Source organism: Jatropha curcas, chromosome 5 (genome assembly GCF_041381405.1).
Source record: "Jatropha curcas cultivar XTBG-Jc1 chromosome 5, XTBG_Jcur_1.0, whole genome shotgun sequence".
In the NCBI taxonomy this organism is placed as follows: domain Eukaryota; kingdom Viridiplantae; phylum Streptophyta; class Magnoliopsida; order Malpighiales; family Euphorbiaceae; genus Jatropha; species Jatropha curcas.
Window position 1 is genome coordinate 25449985 of NC_143155.1, and position 13673 is coordinate 25463657.

Below are 13673 nucleotides of genomic sequence, written 5' to 3' on the forward strand. Positions count from 1 at the left end.
GAATTATTGAAACTGAACGAATCGGGCGAGAGCAACTCGAGCAAGTTCAAAGTCATAAGTGAAGACACAGGAAAAATTGTTAGGCATATATATATCGGATTTGAATTTCAACTCTACAAGAAGACAAAAGTTTTCAGGCATCATTCATGTTAACAGTCAAAAAGAACGACACAGAGTGGATTTTGATGGTGGGAGTGAAGGATCATGTCCACGAAATGTAAGATCTTCTTTAGCTCTTTCTTCCCCTGCTTGATACCTCAGAATCCTATCCTTTCACATCACCTGCTTCTACTTTTCATATATGACAATAGGTTATAATCATCCTAATCTCTTCAAGAACCTCCCCACTTCCTTTTTTGTTCATTACCCTGCTAAAACTACCTTTACTTTTTCTACCCATTTATGTTCAAACACATGAAATTTATAACTCTTTATGTGTTTTTATCATTGAGCTTATAGCTTAGTACTCAAATATCTATTCACAAATTCAAATTCTGACAGGTCTCATTATACACCCAACAAAGGAAAAAGGAGAGATCACATTAATTTTTGGCAATAGGCCCCCCAAAGTTTTGGGCTCAAGCTGAAGGGTGAAAATCCAAAGTCCAGTTAAGCCCAACTTGAGGGTTAAACGCAAGAATTGTTTTAAGGTGTCAATTAGCTTGTTCGGAAATAAAATAAAATAAAATAAAAACTTTCCCTTCAATTTAGTTTTTGAGCAAAATTACTTTATTTTCTATAACCGAATACTAATTTGATTCTTCAATTTCTTTTAAAAATGCTTAGACATATCCCCTGCAAATCTTACTTTTAATGGCTTTTTGACTTTCTTTTGTTGATTTGGACAGTAAAGAGTTTGAAATAAGTCTTGTTAGTTAGCTGTTAATAATAGCATCAACACAATTTCAATAAAGCGCAATATCATTCAATATATATATATATATATATATATTTTCAATATTAATTCTGGTTTTATACTTGGCAAACCTACCTTAGGTTGCGCGGGCCAGCTTGTTCTTGATTAGCTTTAGTTTCAAATCTTGGTTCAAGAACAAGATAATTTTGTATCAGATTAAGTAATGATAATCTTAAACCTTATACACTTTATATTGAATTTAAACCAGATCAAATTTGAAATAAAAAAAATTTTTTTGCTTATTGACAAAAATAAAAGGGATCTCTCAAAACATAAACAGTAACATAACTAAATCAAGAAAAAAAACTCCTATGAGATCAAGTGAATTAAACCTTGTTATCAGGGCTTGAGACATACAAGGTAAGCAATTTCACGGCTGGAAAGTTAATTTCAGTTTTCTTGGACACATCCTCTGGATCTTCTGATTGTTATGGATGAATTCCAATTCCATAGCCATACAATCTGCACATACATAAAATAACTTAAATCTTTTGGACTGCAATTTCTAAATATAATTGGTTGCGAAGACACTTTGTTGCAAGTGGACTGTACTTGCATCTAGTTTTTTATTTTTTTTATTTTTTTTTTTTATTATGACAATTTAGTTTTTCATTATGTTAAGAGTTTTGAATAGTTTTTAATGTTTTCCAGTTTGATGTATATGATATTTTGAATCAGATTTTTTTATTAAATTATCTAGGTTAGGTTGGGTATAAATGGGAGGCATAATGGCTTGGAATAGTATTTAGATACAATAAGTTTTTCCTAGATAATATAATAAAAATTATCTTTGCTGATAAAAAAAAAAACGTAAATCATTTGAGATCAACTCAAAAGCAAGATGCGATTCAGCAGCTTGAGGTGAAGAGAGTTCCCATATTTCCCGAGAAAATTATCATGATTTCAAGAAAATTGAAAAAAAAAAAAAATACGAGTTAGACCAAAGACCCATTAAACTATCTTACAAGTTAGAATAGATAGGTCATGAATGTATTGATGCAAGTGAGAAGGCAAACGGCAAATACGATAAATCCACAACTGTGACCAATGCAACATGAGGAGTAACAATCTAATAATAATATACAATCGATACATGATATGAGATGTGAATACCTCGTATGCATACAACTGTAATGATTCCATGATGAGTTGAAGCGTGCAAAATTGGGAAAGCCTTCCATTGATGTAGCAAAGTTGCAACAGTTAATTGGCAGCTCAAAATCTAGCTAGAAGAATTCTTCCTTGCAGTGTATGCGCGAAAAGCTGCCACTCCGACAACTGTGAAAGCAGCCCCAACTGTAAATTTAAAACAGAGCTCAGTGAAGATAAATGCTACAATCTTAATTAGTCCTATATATGTTTATGGAACTATGCACTGAGAGAGAGAGAGAGAGAGAGAGAGAGAGAGAGAGAGAGAGAGGATGAACCTGACATGAATAGCAGAGAGTGACTGAAAAGCTGCCGAAAGTACTTGCGCTTCCTCCCAGCCTCAGTTTCAGGAATATTCAAATGAGGGCGTTCAGCTGCACTTAGAATTCTACAGAATACATTATTTGTTTCTCCTAGTTTCATGCTAACAGCAATAGGAGCCTCTATTCCCAAATCCTGACAAACCTAGAAAAGAATTTCAAATTTGAAAATAAGAAGAAATTTGAGCCACAACTACCAACTTATGCAAACAGGGAATTGAAGTGCACAAATATGAGTTTGACATTTTTTTTTTTCACTACAATCATGTGTCAGATATTTTTGAGTATGCAATGATGAGGTAGTCAAAGCCTGAAATATATACCGTTACTGGATCCTGAACTGCCATTGTAAATGGATCCAAGTCATCCTTGGCTGCGACAAGAAGGCATGGCACCCCATATCCGCTTTCTTCACCTAACCTAGTTACTTCCAAAAGCATTTCACAGGTTCTTTTCCAAGAATATTTATCTGAACTGGAAATATGAAAATTTATGTCATGCGCAATGTCTATCCATTTAGCAACATTCTCAGAAGAAGAAATGCCAACAAATATCGACAGAGGCAGATATAGGGGCAATAATAGCACCATCAAACTAATGGCAGAGATAAGATAAGAACAGCAAGCACTATCAAACGACATTAAATTGTAACAAATGCATCATCATATGGTTGATAAATTAGATTCTCCCCCCAACAACTAGAGCCAAACTTACCTATCGTAGACAAATACAGCAACATCACAGGCTGCCAGGGATTCTTTATTTGACAAAAATTTCTTTACTCCATCTTCTGGCATCTCGTGCAAAATAAGAGTCTTCTTATTGCCCTACACAGTTATTTACATGAAAAAGTTGACCATACAGCTCAATCTGTAACACCTCAATTAATACAACAGGTATATTTGTCCTTAGATATCAAAGCATAGATATGTAATGAAAAATAATCACTTGATTCATTTCTCAGCCAGAAACCTAGTTAGAATGGTACATAAACAGCTACCTGGGTTCATCATTTCTACTGCTACCACTTACCAAAACCTGGTCAACAACATTTGCTGCATAATGCTCTGCTATTGTTGGATTGTAAATTGAGAATGGCCTGCAGTTGGAATTGGCATTCCAACATCAGTATTGCATAAAGGAAACAAGAATGGGAAAAAGTGTAGCCAATGAAGACAAGGAAAACTAGCTACTCAGATGACCTGAACTGAGTTATATTAAATAATTGTTAGAGGTTCAGATTAAACACCTTTCTAAAAATGAATTCAATAGAGCTGACTTTCCAGCATTTTTAGGACCAAACACTAAGCAATGGAAAACATTTCTTTCTGTTCGTTGCTTTTTGCGGTCCACTGTTCTTCTTTGAGTAACACAGAGTGCTGAAGCAGGATTTCCACCATAACCAACATATATCAGATTAGCCAAACTGCTTTTTGGATCCAGCAATGTCATGAGATCCCACTGTAATCACATATTCAAATGTGAGTAAAAAACTCAAGATGATTATGCAGTAATGGATTTAAAAATGCATGAAATAAATGCTGGATTCAAATAATGATTAAAACTAGAATGCCAAGTTAAATTACATTTCCCCAAACAATTCAGAGAAAAACACCTTCGATACTGTTCTCATATAGGAATCAGTATTGTCAAAAGCGCAAGGCGCCCTTGAGGCGACAAGGTCCTCCATTGCCCTAGGCAATAGGCACCATGCGCTCACCCGAGTAATGTGACGATTCAAAAATTCTAGATAACCCAAAATTTAGAGTTCTATTTTGGTTCCAAAAAGCATTAGATAATTTAGACTTCTAGATGTATTGTTAAAGAATCAAAAGCTCAAAACTATATAAAACTGTATGTAATGGAGTTGTTCTTCACATTGAGACTCAGTTGGGTAGTTAAATTCTTCTTCTTCACACTGAGGATAGAGGTTCTTTCTTCTTTACATTGAGTTATGCTGTGTATTTCATGTGGCAGACATCATGCGTGCTTTCTTACTAAGTATTAGATTTTATTCACTTAATTCTTTGATTGGCTGTGATTGTGAAGCTTCCCAATTTGAAGCCACTTTCTTTTTTCTTTCCATATTTGTTATAGTTATTTTAATGGTTAGATTAGATTTTGATCTTTTTATTAATGGCTATCAAACTTTCTATATTAACTTTTTTTTCCCATATATATATATATATATATATATTCTTCTATTAAAAGTTAACCTAAGATTTTAATATTTATATGGGAAATAGCAATTTTTATTTGATTCGCTCGCCTGAACCTTGTTGCGCCTAGGCAACGCCTAGTTGATGTCACCTCGCCTGAAGGGATGCCAGGCGCCTACCCCTCACCTTGCCTGAGCGCTGGTGACAATACTGATAGGAATAAGATAAACTTTAAATCAATATTCAAAATAATTTGATGTTTGAAAAGCAGCTTCCTTTAAAATATATCCTCACAATGAAAGAAACTATCACCGACATTTCCTTTCACATTTCATCATTGTTAGAAATTCATGTGAAAAAAATAGCGTCTTACATGCAACATAAAGTTAAAAAAAAAAAAATTTGTTGCGTATCGCAGATATTAAGAAATAATTAAAAAGAATGAGAAGTAGGAAATACACCTCAGATAGGAAACCCTTCAGAGTTAAATTCCTTTGTGTTGTTCTCTCTGCAGCATCCTTGTAAGGAGCCTCATGCCAAGGACTGAAATATAGGAAGGATCAGAATATAGAAGAAATTATGAACTGAAAAATCATAATGCAGCCATCTGCAAGACCCGAGCACAGAAGTCGTAAAAGAAACAATTGGCAAACTATAGTAAACAGTTTTGAGTTCAGACCAATATATAGGAGTATATACATATACACTAGTTATATCATTTAACATAACTAGTTATATCATTTAACATTGACTTTACTCATAAAATAAAGTGAAATATCTATTGTGAATACACCTAATTTATGTGAACAGCTAGTACCATAATGGTTTTTAATTACACTTGTAATGTATAATGTAAGACTTTATTTATCTCAATTGATATTGATGATCTATTATCTATAATATAATAATTTAATAATTATTAATATATTAATAATTATATAATATAAATGATGAATAATAAAAAATAAATAAATAAATAATTATATAATAAATAATAAGTATAAATAACTACATATATAGTAACTATACAATGGATATACACAATAAATTTATTTCTTCTATTGTTTCTAGTTTCGAGATATATGCATGTACTTCATTTTTATTTAGTAAATTAAATGTCGGTGTGAAATGTTTTCTTGAACTGCTCCAAAAACTGATCCATGCAGTCTACAGCATGCATGTATGCAAGTTCCTAAACACAGAATTGTTGACATGACAAAAACATGCAAACAGATTCATTATGCAAAAAAAAAAAAAAAAAAGATTATTGTTTTCCCCAACTTTGAATAAGTAATTAGTTAGGAGTCCATTGTAATGTGGCAAGCTTCGCTCATACAATAGGCTATTGATGTAACCGATAGATACAATTGTAACTTCACAAATCAATATTCTCTCTTCACTATTCTATTTTTCTCTCCCTCTCTCCGATCATTCTCTTTCCCACATATTTTCCCTCTCTTTCCTCTATTATCTCCCTTGCCAATGAATAGTTGGTTTGGGTCCTAAAAGATGACCAACTCGGATCATTAAGAAACTATAAAGACCTTAAAGCACAAAACTCTGAGAATCATAGTATGTACAATCAAGAATAAAGGAAGATAACTAGACTTACTTTTCTGGAGCAGTTGAAAATAGCTCATCAAGTTCAGCAGGTCGTAAAGCCCCATGCTAGTAAATTTTTACAATGACAGATTAGGACTTTTCCGATATACTTGGATAGACTGAATTTTAAAATTTTAAAAAAATATAACCTGGAAAGGAGAGCAATGACAATATAAGCATCCAGAAAAGATTAATACATACATTATCAATATCAAACAATCGGAAGATCCCACGCAGAAACTCCACAGCTTCAGTAGTCAGCTCTATACTCTACAAAACGAAAGCTAAGAGGTAATTATTTGATACTCTAAAAGGACAATTGACATAGAACGGGATGGAAAAGTGTCCATCACATAAAATGGTTGCAGTGAACATGCATTTTTCATGATATTTCAAATGGTGGCATACATTAGTATAATGAAATTTATCAAATTTAAATACTTTTCGAAATACTGTTAGTGGATAATGCAGCACAAACATATGCTATTCCTCTAGTCATTCACGCAGCACGACATAAATACTGAAATACAATAGAAACTATCAGAATAGAGCACCATGCCACCTCTTGAACAAATTGAAGCACTCCCAATAAGAGATGGTACTCTCCTTAATTCAACCATTATGTGAAACAGAGGGTTACTTAAGTAGTTAATAACCATAAATGTGGAACGAACACAATAAAACCAAATAACCAATACAAAATATTAAGCCGCTCCATTTTACATCGTTTCCTTTTTTACTTTAACATGTAATCATTATTTGCACAGGTGTATATAATGCAAATCTATGAGGAACACTGTCATGGATTTAAAATTTTAAAAAACCAAGTCATGGTTTTGTATTTCACAAAGATGAAAAAAGCTTAAGCACAATCAAACATCACAACAAACCCACTCCAAAATGAAATCTGAGATAGGTTTCCTATCATCTATGTTGCATGGAAACTCTGTTTGGCTGATGTTTCCAAAATGCGGGCCATTTTCATAAATTGGATAATTTGGAAACATGTTTCCACTTTTGGAAATACATTTCCATAAACTAAAAACTCTTGGAAACTCATTTCTCTAATTAAAATAGAGATATAAATAAATAAAAAGTCACAAAACATGTATTTTTTATGAGTACGGAACTTGTAAACTGTTTTTTTTTTTTCTTTTGGATATGATTAAATGCTGATTGGAGCTGACTTATTGTTGATATATTTAATGGTTCAAAATAATTTATCTTTTATATCTATAATTATAACCCTATAATTTTCATATTCAGGCATTTTATAATATCATTTCCCGCCGTGCTTTCACGTTTCCGTTTCCATGCAACATAGCGAATCATCAGTACCTGGTCAGAAGCTTGTTTAGATGGAACAGGAAGAAGATCATCTCTGAGTTTTAATTCATCGTCATAGCCAAATTTTCTCAAAACAGCCCAAGTTGTTTCAAGTCGCCCCTTATCTATGAATAGAGTATGTAGGAAAAGGAATCCTTCAAGTGTAAGACCCAGGTCATTAACACCTTCTTTCTTCTTTTCTTGTACTACTCTTCTCACACCCACTATCTCAGCAGGCTGCAGGGGAGCATTAAAACACTTAACCTGTTTATAAGTATTGCAACGTATCAGATTACCAAAAAGAGTAAAAAAGAATTATTTAAAGAGGACTAAAAGTAGAAAAAGGAAAAGAAACCTGAAAGTCATTCAACTCTGCATCATTAAGTGCCCCATCCATGTCACGATCACAAAGAAGAAATATCCTTCTCAAAGCCCTTTCACATCGAGGTCTCAAAGCTTGATTCTCTTGATCAAACAATGGAGATGTTGGATGAAGGACAGCTTTTTGAGCAAAATAGAAAACATCTGGGACCTAAAAACAATTAAGTTTAATTCTTAAATTTTCACCAGTTATGCTTCTATATTCTAAACAAGAAAAAAGGTAAGACTATAGATAAGTTGCCTCCCTAACATGAGAAAGACTCAAGAAAAGGAAAACTAGTCCATGATAGGAATGCATGTCTTCTTAGTCTCATCGGTTATGAGTTTGCCTTCTGCTATGTTCTCCTCCACTTCATGCATTTTCTTCCTGCAGCTATGAGGTTTCATTATATCGTAGGCTGCCATTCTGTTCCTTCCTACTAAATTTTTAATTTGTAATTCACTTCTTAATTAAAAAGAAAGTATACAAGCAGTGGACAATAATTAGAAAGAAAAAAAAAAAGGGCCCTCAGAAACATGGCATATCTGATCAAATGAGGTAAATGTAGCAAACAAAAAGTTTTAGTATACCTGCATAAGGGTAACTGCGGAACATTCTATACAGGTCTCAATTTCTCTATATCGTTGCATGGTTGGTCCCATGACCTGCTCCAGGCTAACAGCCTCACTATCGGGTCGCAAGTCTAGTTTGCAACCAACCACAATAATAGGTGCCTTGATCTTCATAGAATAATTATTTAAAAAAAAAGAGGTAAGGGATCAGCCAAATTTTCAGTTATCAAATTAATCACGTAGTATAAAAAACCCCGATATTGCGAATTGCAAAGTACCTCCAATTGCCGGAGTTCCTCGAGCCAAGTACTACTCAAACGACTGAGTGTCAGAGGTTGATCACAAGCATAAGTTAACACCACCGCATCAGCTCGCTTCAATTCGTCAATAAGCTTTCCTCTATTCTCCGGGCTATAAGTAAGAAATATTGTCCATAAATGTAGTATAATTTCAATATTTAAGTTTTAAGTAAAAAATCGAAGCGTCGTACTAATTGGTATATTAAGTCTAAAAACAGAGAAAATCTACAAGTTTTGACGACATTTAGAATCAGCAGCAAAAAGATTTCCAAACAAGCAACAGATGTATGTATATAAATAAAAAGTAACGGAGGCTTTACGTACGCAGAAGAAGTGTCGATGATGGTGATGGGGACACGATCGGGGAAGAAATCGGCCGGTAGACGAGTAGGAGAAAGCACGCGGGGGACGTTCTCGGGGAAAGAATCAGTGGCAACCGCCGCAATCAAGCTCGATTTTCCGGTGAAGCGATCGCCTGCGACGACGATTCTCACACCGGTCCTGCCGCCGGAGGCAGTGTTCCCGCCTGCCATCGAGACTTCGAAGTGAAAGAAAGCGACAATGTAAATAGAGCGAATCAACAAATAAAAGAGTAAGTTCAGTGAATCTGTTTTATTGGCATTTTCGTGGCTGCATCACCTGCGTACATGTGGACAAGAAGTTCGTTGAAGAGGGCCTGAGACTTGGGAATTTGCTGCTATGTGGGCTGCTCTTTTTTGGGCTAGGGCCCAATTAATTATCCTGCGGCCCAATAAAGCTCCACCAATTATACGAACTTGCCGACCCCAGACTCGTAGTCTCGCTCCTTTTTGGAAATGTTGCTCCGGTCCATTCGTAGAAACCTTGCCGCCGCCGCACGTCACTTCTCGGGGCAAGCAGCGGCAACGGTGTCGGAGAGGCCCGTTAATAGCGGACGAGAAGTCACGAGAAAAGGTGGTGGAGGAGACACGCTGGGAAGGAGATTATTTAGTCTTGCGTACGCGAAACGTAGTGCCGTAATTGCTATACAGAAATGGAAATCGGAGGGACACTCTGTGCAGAAGTATCAGCTTAATCGTATTGTTAGAGAGCTCCGAAAGCTAAAGCGGTACAAGCATGCCCTCGAGGTCCGTTACTTTTTTTTTTCTTTAACTTAAATATAGTACTATGTAACTTTAATGTTCATTGTGATTGTGGCGTTTTAAGCTTTAACCTTATTATGATATGATTACTTGGAAATTTAATGGTTTAGTAAGTAAAATTTTGCAACTTCAACCTTCTTGTGGTTGTGGAGTTTTAACACACTGATGATGATGACTTCTGTGATATTTAGTATTTGTATTTGACTGCAAGCTTTTCTTTTTTCCAATGATTTTTACGGCAAAAACTTCAAATGCTCAGTCATTTCAAATGACTAACTATACAAATTATTTGAATAGGTTTGTGAATGGATGACACAAGAGCGAGAAATTAAGCTCTTGCCAGGTGACTATGCAGTGCACTTGGACCTGATTGCTAAGGTACGTGGTCTAAACAGTGCAGAAAAGTTTTTTGAGGATTTGCCTGATGAAATGAGAGGATGGCACACCTGCACAGCTCTTCTTCATACTTATGTTCAGTTTAAGTTGCTTTCTAAAGCTGAGGCTTTGATGGAGAAAATGGCCGAATGTGGTTTCATGAAGAATCCCCTTCCTTATAATCACATGCTAACTCTGTATGTTGCAAATGAACAGTTTGAGAAGATTCCAGGAATCATTAAGGAATTAAAGAAAAACACTTCCCCTGATGTTGTTACTTACAATCTGTGGCTAAGGGTATGTGCCTCACAGAATGATATAAAAACGGCAAAGGAGGTTCTTTTAGAACTGAAGAAGGCAAAAATAGATCCAGACTGGATAACATATAGTACATTGTCCAACTTATACATAAAAAACGAACTTTTGGAAGATGCAGCATCTACTTTGAAGGAGATGGAGAAAAGGGCCTGGAGGAAAAATCGACTCGCTTATTCTTCCCTTCTCAGTTTGCATACAAGCATGGGAAATAAGGATGGGTTGCATCGAATCTGGAATAAGATGAAATCACTGTTTCGCAAAATGAATGATGCTGAATATATTTGTATGATTTCTTCACTTGTGAAACTTGAGGAGATTGAAAAAGCAGAGAAGCTTTACTCCGAGTGGGAGTCAGTTTCTGGAACATGTGATCCTCAGGTCTCAAACATACTTCTAGCTGCTTATATCAATAGAAACCGAATGGAAGAAGCTGAAAAATTTCAGCAACGCATGGTGCAGAAGGGCATTCGACCTTGTTACACTACTTGGGAGCTTCTTACATGGGGTCATTTGAAAGATAAGCAGATGGAAAATGTTTTAGATTATTTTAAGAAAGCCATTAGTAGTGTTAAAAAATGGAGTCTGGACAAAAGGTTGGTTGGAGAAATATTTAAGAATCTTGAGGAGAGAGGAGATGTTGAAGGAGCAGAGGAATTTCTGGTCATGCTTCGGAATGCTGGCCATGTGAGTACAGAGATATATAATTCTCTTCTACGAACTTATGCTAAAGCAGGTGTAATGCCCCTAATAATAGCAGAGCGTATGGGGAAAGATAATGTTGAGTTAAACGAAGAAACACATAGGCTGATCCAAACTACAAGCAACATGTGTGTGAGTGAAGTCTCAAGCTTTGTGTCGTAGTGAAAACATAAAATTTTTACCTCGTCAGCTACCTGGAGTTATTAGGAGGTTTTGTGTGGTAAAATCTTTGTTCAATTTAATTAATTTTGTTGTCAATGGATGACAATTCAAGAAGTTAATGACAAATACGCATGATGTTATTGTTTATGCACTTGAATTTTATTGCAGATATAAGAATTGTTTAGAACTTTTTCAAATTGAATGAATAGCTGATCAGAATTTTTTGCCACATCCTTCCCTCTCGTGTCTGGGACTGGAATGCCATCTTTTCTAGGCTTTGGAGGGAAAAAAAGTAGTACAATGTCAATCTTGCTAGATTTTTCTGCAACGAAGTACCGTTTTCAAGAGAAGAATACTCATAGTTTTCTTATTTAAATGTTCATATTAGGATCTTGAGATGACAACATTGAGCCGCAAATCTGAAGTGACTTTTACTAATAACTACTGGACTGGAATAGGCTAGTAGTTATTAGTAGGTTAAGTGCTTGTTGTTGTTGGGATCTATCTATGCCCTGTTTCAAACTTGCAGGATCTTAGCTGACCTACCCAGTCCGTCCATCTGTTGACTAGCATCATAAGTGGTGCTGATCATCCTACATCCTCATCATGATTGACCATAAAACAAACAAATTTGTTGTTTGGATTGTGGCATAGTTTAATTCAATGTTCGATTAACTTGTGAATAGGAATTGGGTTGGGGTCGGTTTGTAATTTGCATCTAGCGATCACACCTTAGCCTCATTAGCAAGCATTAGCAATGAGGGTGAGTTAATAAAAAGTAATAGAGAAACAATAATCTAGTAAGCTATTAAAATTGTGACAATGCATTTGCTGTTGGTTTGGTCCGTGTGTGCCATCTTTTATGACCGGTGTCAACATTAAGGATTTTTAGGTGCTTTCCAAGCGGAGAGAAGCAATATTTTTCTAAATGAAAGTATTAATCTTTAATTTATCTGGAAAGAAAGAAATTAGTTATAGAAGAAAACTAGTTGGCCAGAGACATTCCAAAGTCCGAACAAACAAATTTACAAGTTATATATATTAGAAGAAGTGAACATATAGAAGTAGTTGACCAATACTGCCACATCTTCCTTTTCTTCTATGTAAAGCAGATCAGCAGATCAGTTTAGACATAATATTATAAACCCAATATATATATATATATGTATATAATCATCCTCTCCTACTGACACATGTCTGTGTGTTCATGGATACTCTGTGGTGCTGGTGATACCAACATTCCTAAACCAAGCATTTATAAGAAAGCTGGATTTTCGTGAGTTGGTGTGAGTGGTTAAGAACACAAGCTTCTTTTAGATAGTTATATCCAGAATAGGAAAAACCTTTATAATAATAATAATAATCACTCTTCTGTCATCACCTGTGACTAGTTTCAACTTATCACCAATCAGTGCAGACCAAAAAAGAAAAAAAAAAAAAAAGGTAAATATCTTTTTTCCCAAAATATATTTCTTTTGAAGATGAACAGAGTTTTATATATGTGGTTATGGAGCAGTAGGCATTAAGTGAACATATAGGACTGCAACAACCCAATAGACAGGAGGGGGTTTACCAACCCAACCCAACCTGCGTCCACGTTTTATTTGTCTGTAGCATTGAGTCTGTGTTTGTCTCATTTATTTTTTATTTTTTTAAATACCCATGTTTAAGTTTGAACTCAAGCTCCATAACTTTTTTTTAGCTAAACCTTAAGCAAATTACGAGCAGCTTAACTCGTTCACAGTCGTCATTAATTTTTTTTAAAGAATTTAAAGTCTTAATTGTTATGCTTTTAATTTCATAAAAAAAAAATATTACTATTGGCATTAATCAAATCTTGGAGTGAATAACCACATGTCGTTGTTAATTAATCTTGAATACCTTTCACATTTTTAGTAAACCATAGGAAATATTATAATTTAACTATATTTTTTTAATCTATGTAAAACTCAAATTAAATCTATTTTTTATGGGAAAAATGAATATTATTATTATCGGTTCATGTGTAGGCAGATAAATTTTCTCGTGAAATTATCATTAATTAAAAAATTTTGTTTGGAAATTTTAGTATGATGTTTTAATTATTTAAATTTAAACTGTGCAATAAGAAACATTGCTATTCAAAACCTATTGTTCGTTTACACTAAATAACCCAACTAATATTTACTCAATTGAAACTAGTGAACCTATAAGCATAAAGACAACAATTTTGGAAATAATGGTGTTTAATCACCAACTAATTAATGATTATGTACCCATTTCTTATAAAGGGTAGGTTGAAATATTCTCAAGTC

General features: G+C 34.5%; 2 protein-coding genes across 6 annotated transcripts; one reads left to right on the forward strand and one right to left on the reverse strand.

Moving 5' to 3' along the window:
• Positions 1-1130: 1130 nt before the first annotated feature.
• Positions 1131-9295, reverse strand: MIRO2 (MIRO-related GTP-ase 2). 4 transcript variants are annotated; one of them, XR_002286167.3, is made up of 15 exons: positions 9029-9295; positions 8684-8816; positions 8424-8573; positions 7828-8004; positions 7485-7736; positions 6348-6416; positions 6157-6212; positions 5006-5087; positions 3635-3846; positions 3418-3484; positions 3100-3212; positions 2709-2859; positions 2349-2530; positions 2030-2212; positions 1131-1378 (listed from the first exon to the last, which is right to left on the reverse strand). XR_002286167.3 is itself a non-coding variant. In XM_020685584.3 (14 exons), exons 1-14 carry the CDS (start codon positions 9235-9237, stop codon positions 2143-2145), a joined length of 1923 nt encoding a protein of 640 aa, XP_020541243.1. In that variant the 5' UTR covers positions 9238-9295; the 3' UTR covers positions 1852-2142. The 4 variants fall into 4 exon arrangements, 2 of the variants coding, with proteins under 2 accessions (XP_020541243.1, XP_020541242.1); XR_002286166.3 differs by having other exon boundaries at positions 2344-2530; positions 9029-9294; XM_020685584.3 differs by lacking the exon at positions 1131-1378 and having other exon boundaries at positions 1852-2212.
• A 193-nt stretch (positions 9296-9488) lies between these two features.
• LOC105650002 (Pentatricopeptide repeat (PPR) superfamily protein) lies at positions 9489-11526 on the forward strand. Of its 2 annotated transcripts, XM_012236866.4 has the most exons (3): positions 9489-9810; positions 10123-10203; positions 10417-11526. In XM_012236866.4, exons 1-3 carry the CDS (start codon positions 9520-9522, stop codon positions 11377-11379), a joined length of 1335 nt encoding a protein of 444 aa, XP_012092256.1. In that variant the 5' UTR covers positions 9489-9519; the 3' UTR covers positions 11380-11526. The 2 variants fall into 2 exon arrangements, with proteins under 2 accessions (XP_012092256.1, XP_012092255.1); XM_012236865.4 differs by having other exon boundaries at positions 10123-11526.
• The last annotated feature ends 2147 nt before the right edge of the window (positions 11527-13673 follow it).

What these genes read in the sequence shown, in the direction of transcription:
- LOC105650002 (XM_012236865.4), top strand. Translation starts at nt 9,520, where the DNA reads ATGTTGCTCCGGTCCATTCGTAGAAACCTTGCCGCCGCCGCACGTCAC. An exon ending in GGTACAAGCATGCCCTCGAG is followed by an intron (nt 9,811 to 10,122) that starts GTCCGTTACTTT and finishes TTATTTGAATAG; the next exon opens with GTTTGTGAATGGATGACACA.
- MIRO2 (XM_020685583.3), bottom strand. Translation starts at nt 9,237, where the DNA reads ATGGCAGGCGGGAACACTGCCTCCGGCGGCAGGACCGGTGTGAGAATC. An exon ending in GATTGTTTGATATTGATAAT is followed by an intron (nt 6,213 to 6,347) that starts GTATGTATTAAT and finishes AAAATTTACTAG; the next exon opens with CATGGGGCTTTACGACCTGC. An exon ending in TTGAATTCATTTTTAGAAAG is followed by an intron (nt 3,485 to 3,634) that starts GTGTTTAATCTG and finishes TTCCAACTGCAG; the next exon opens with GCCATTCTCAATTTACAATC.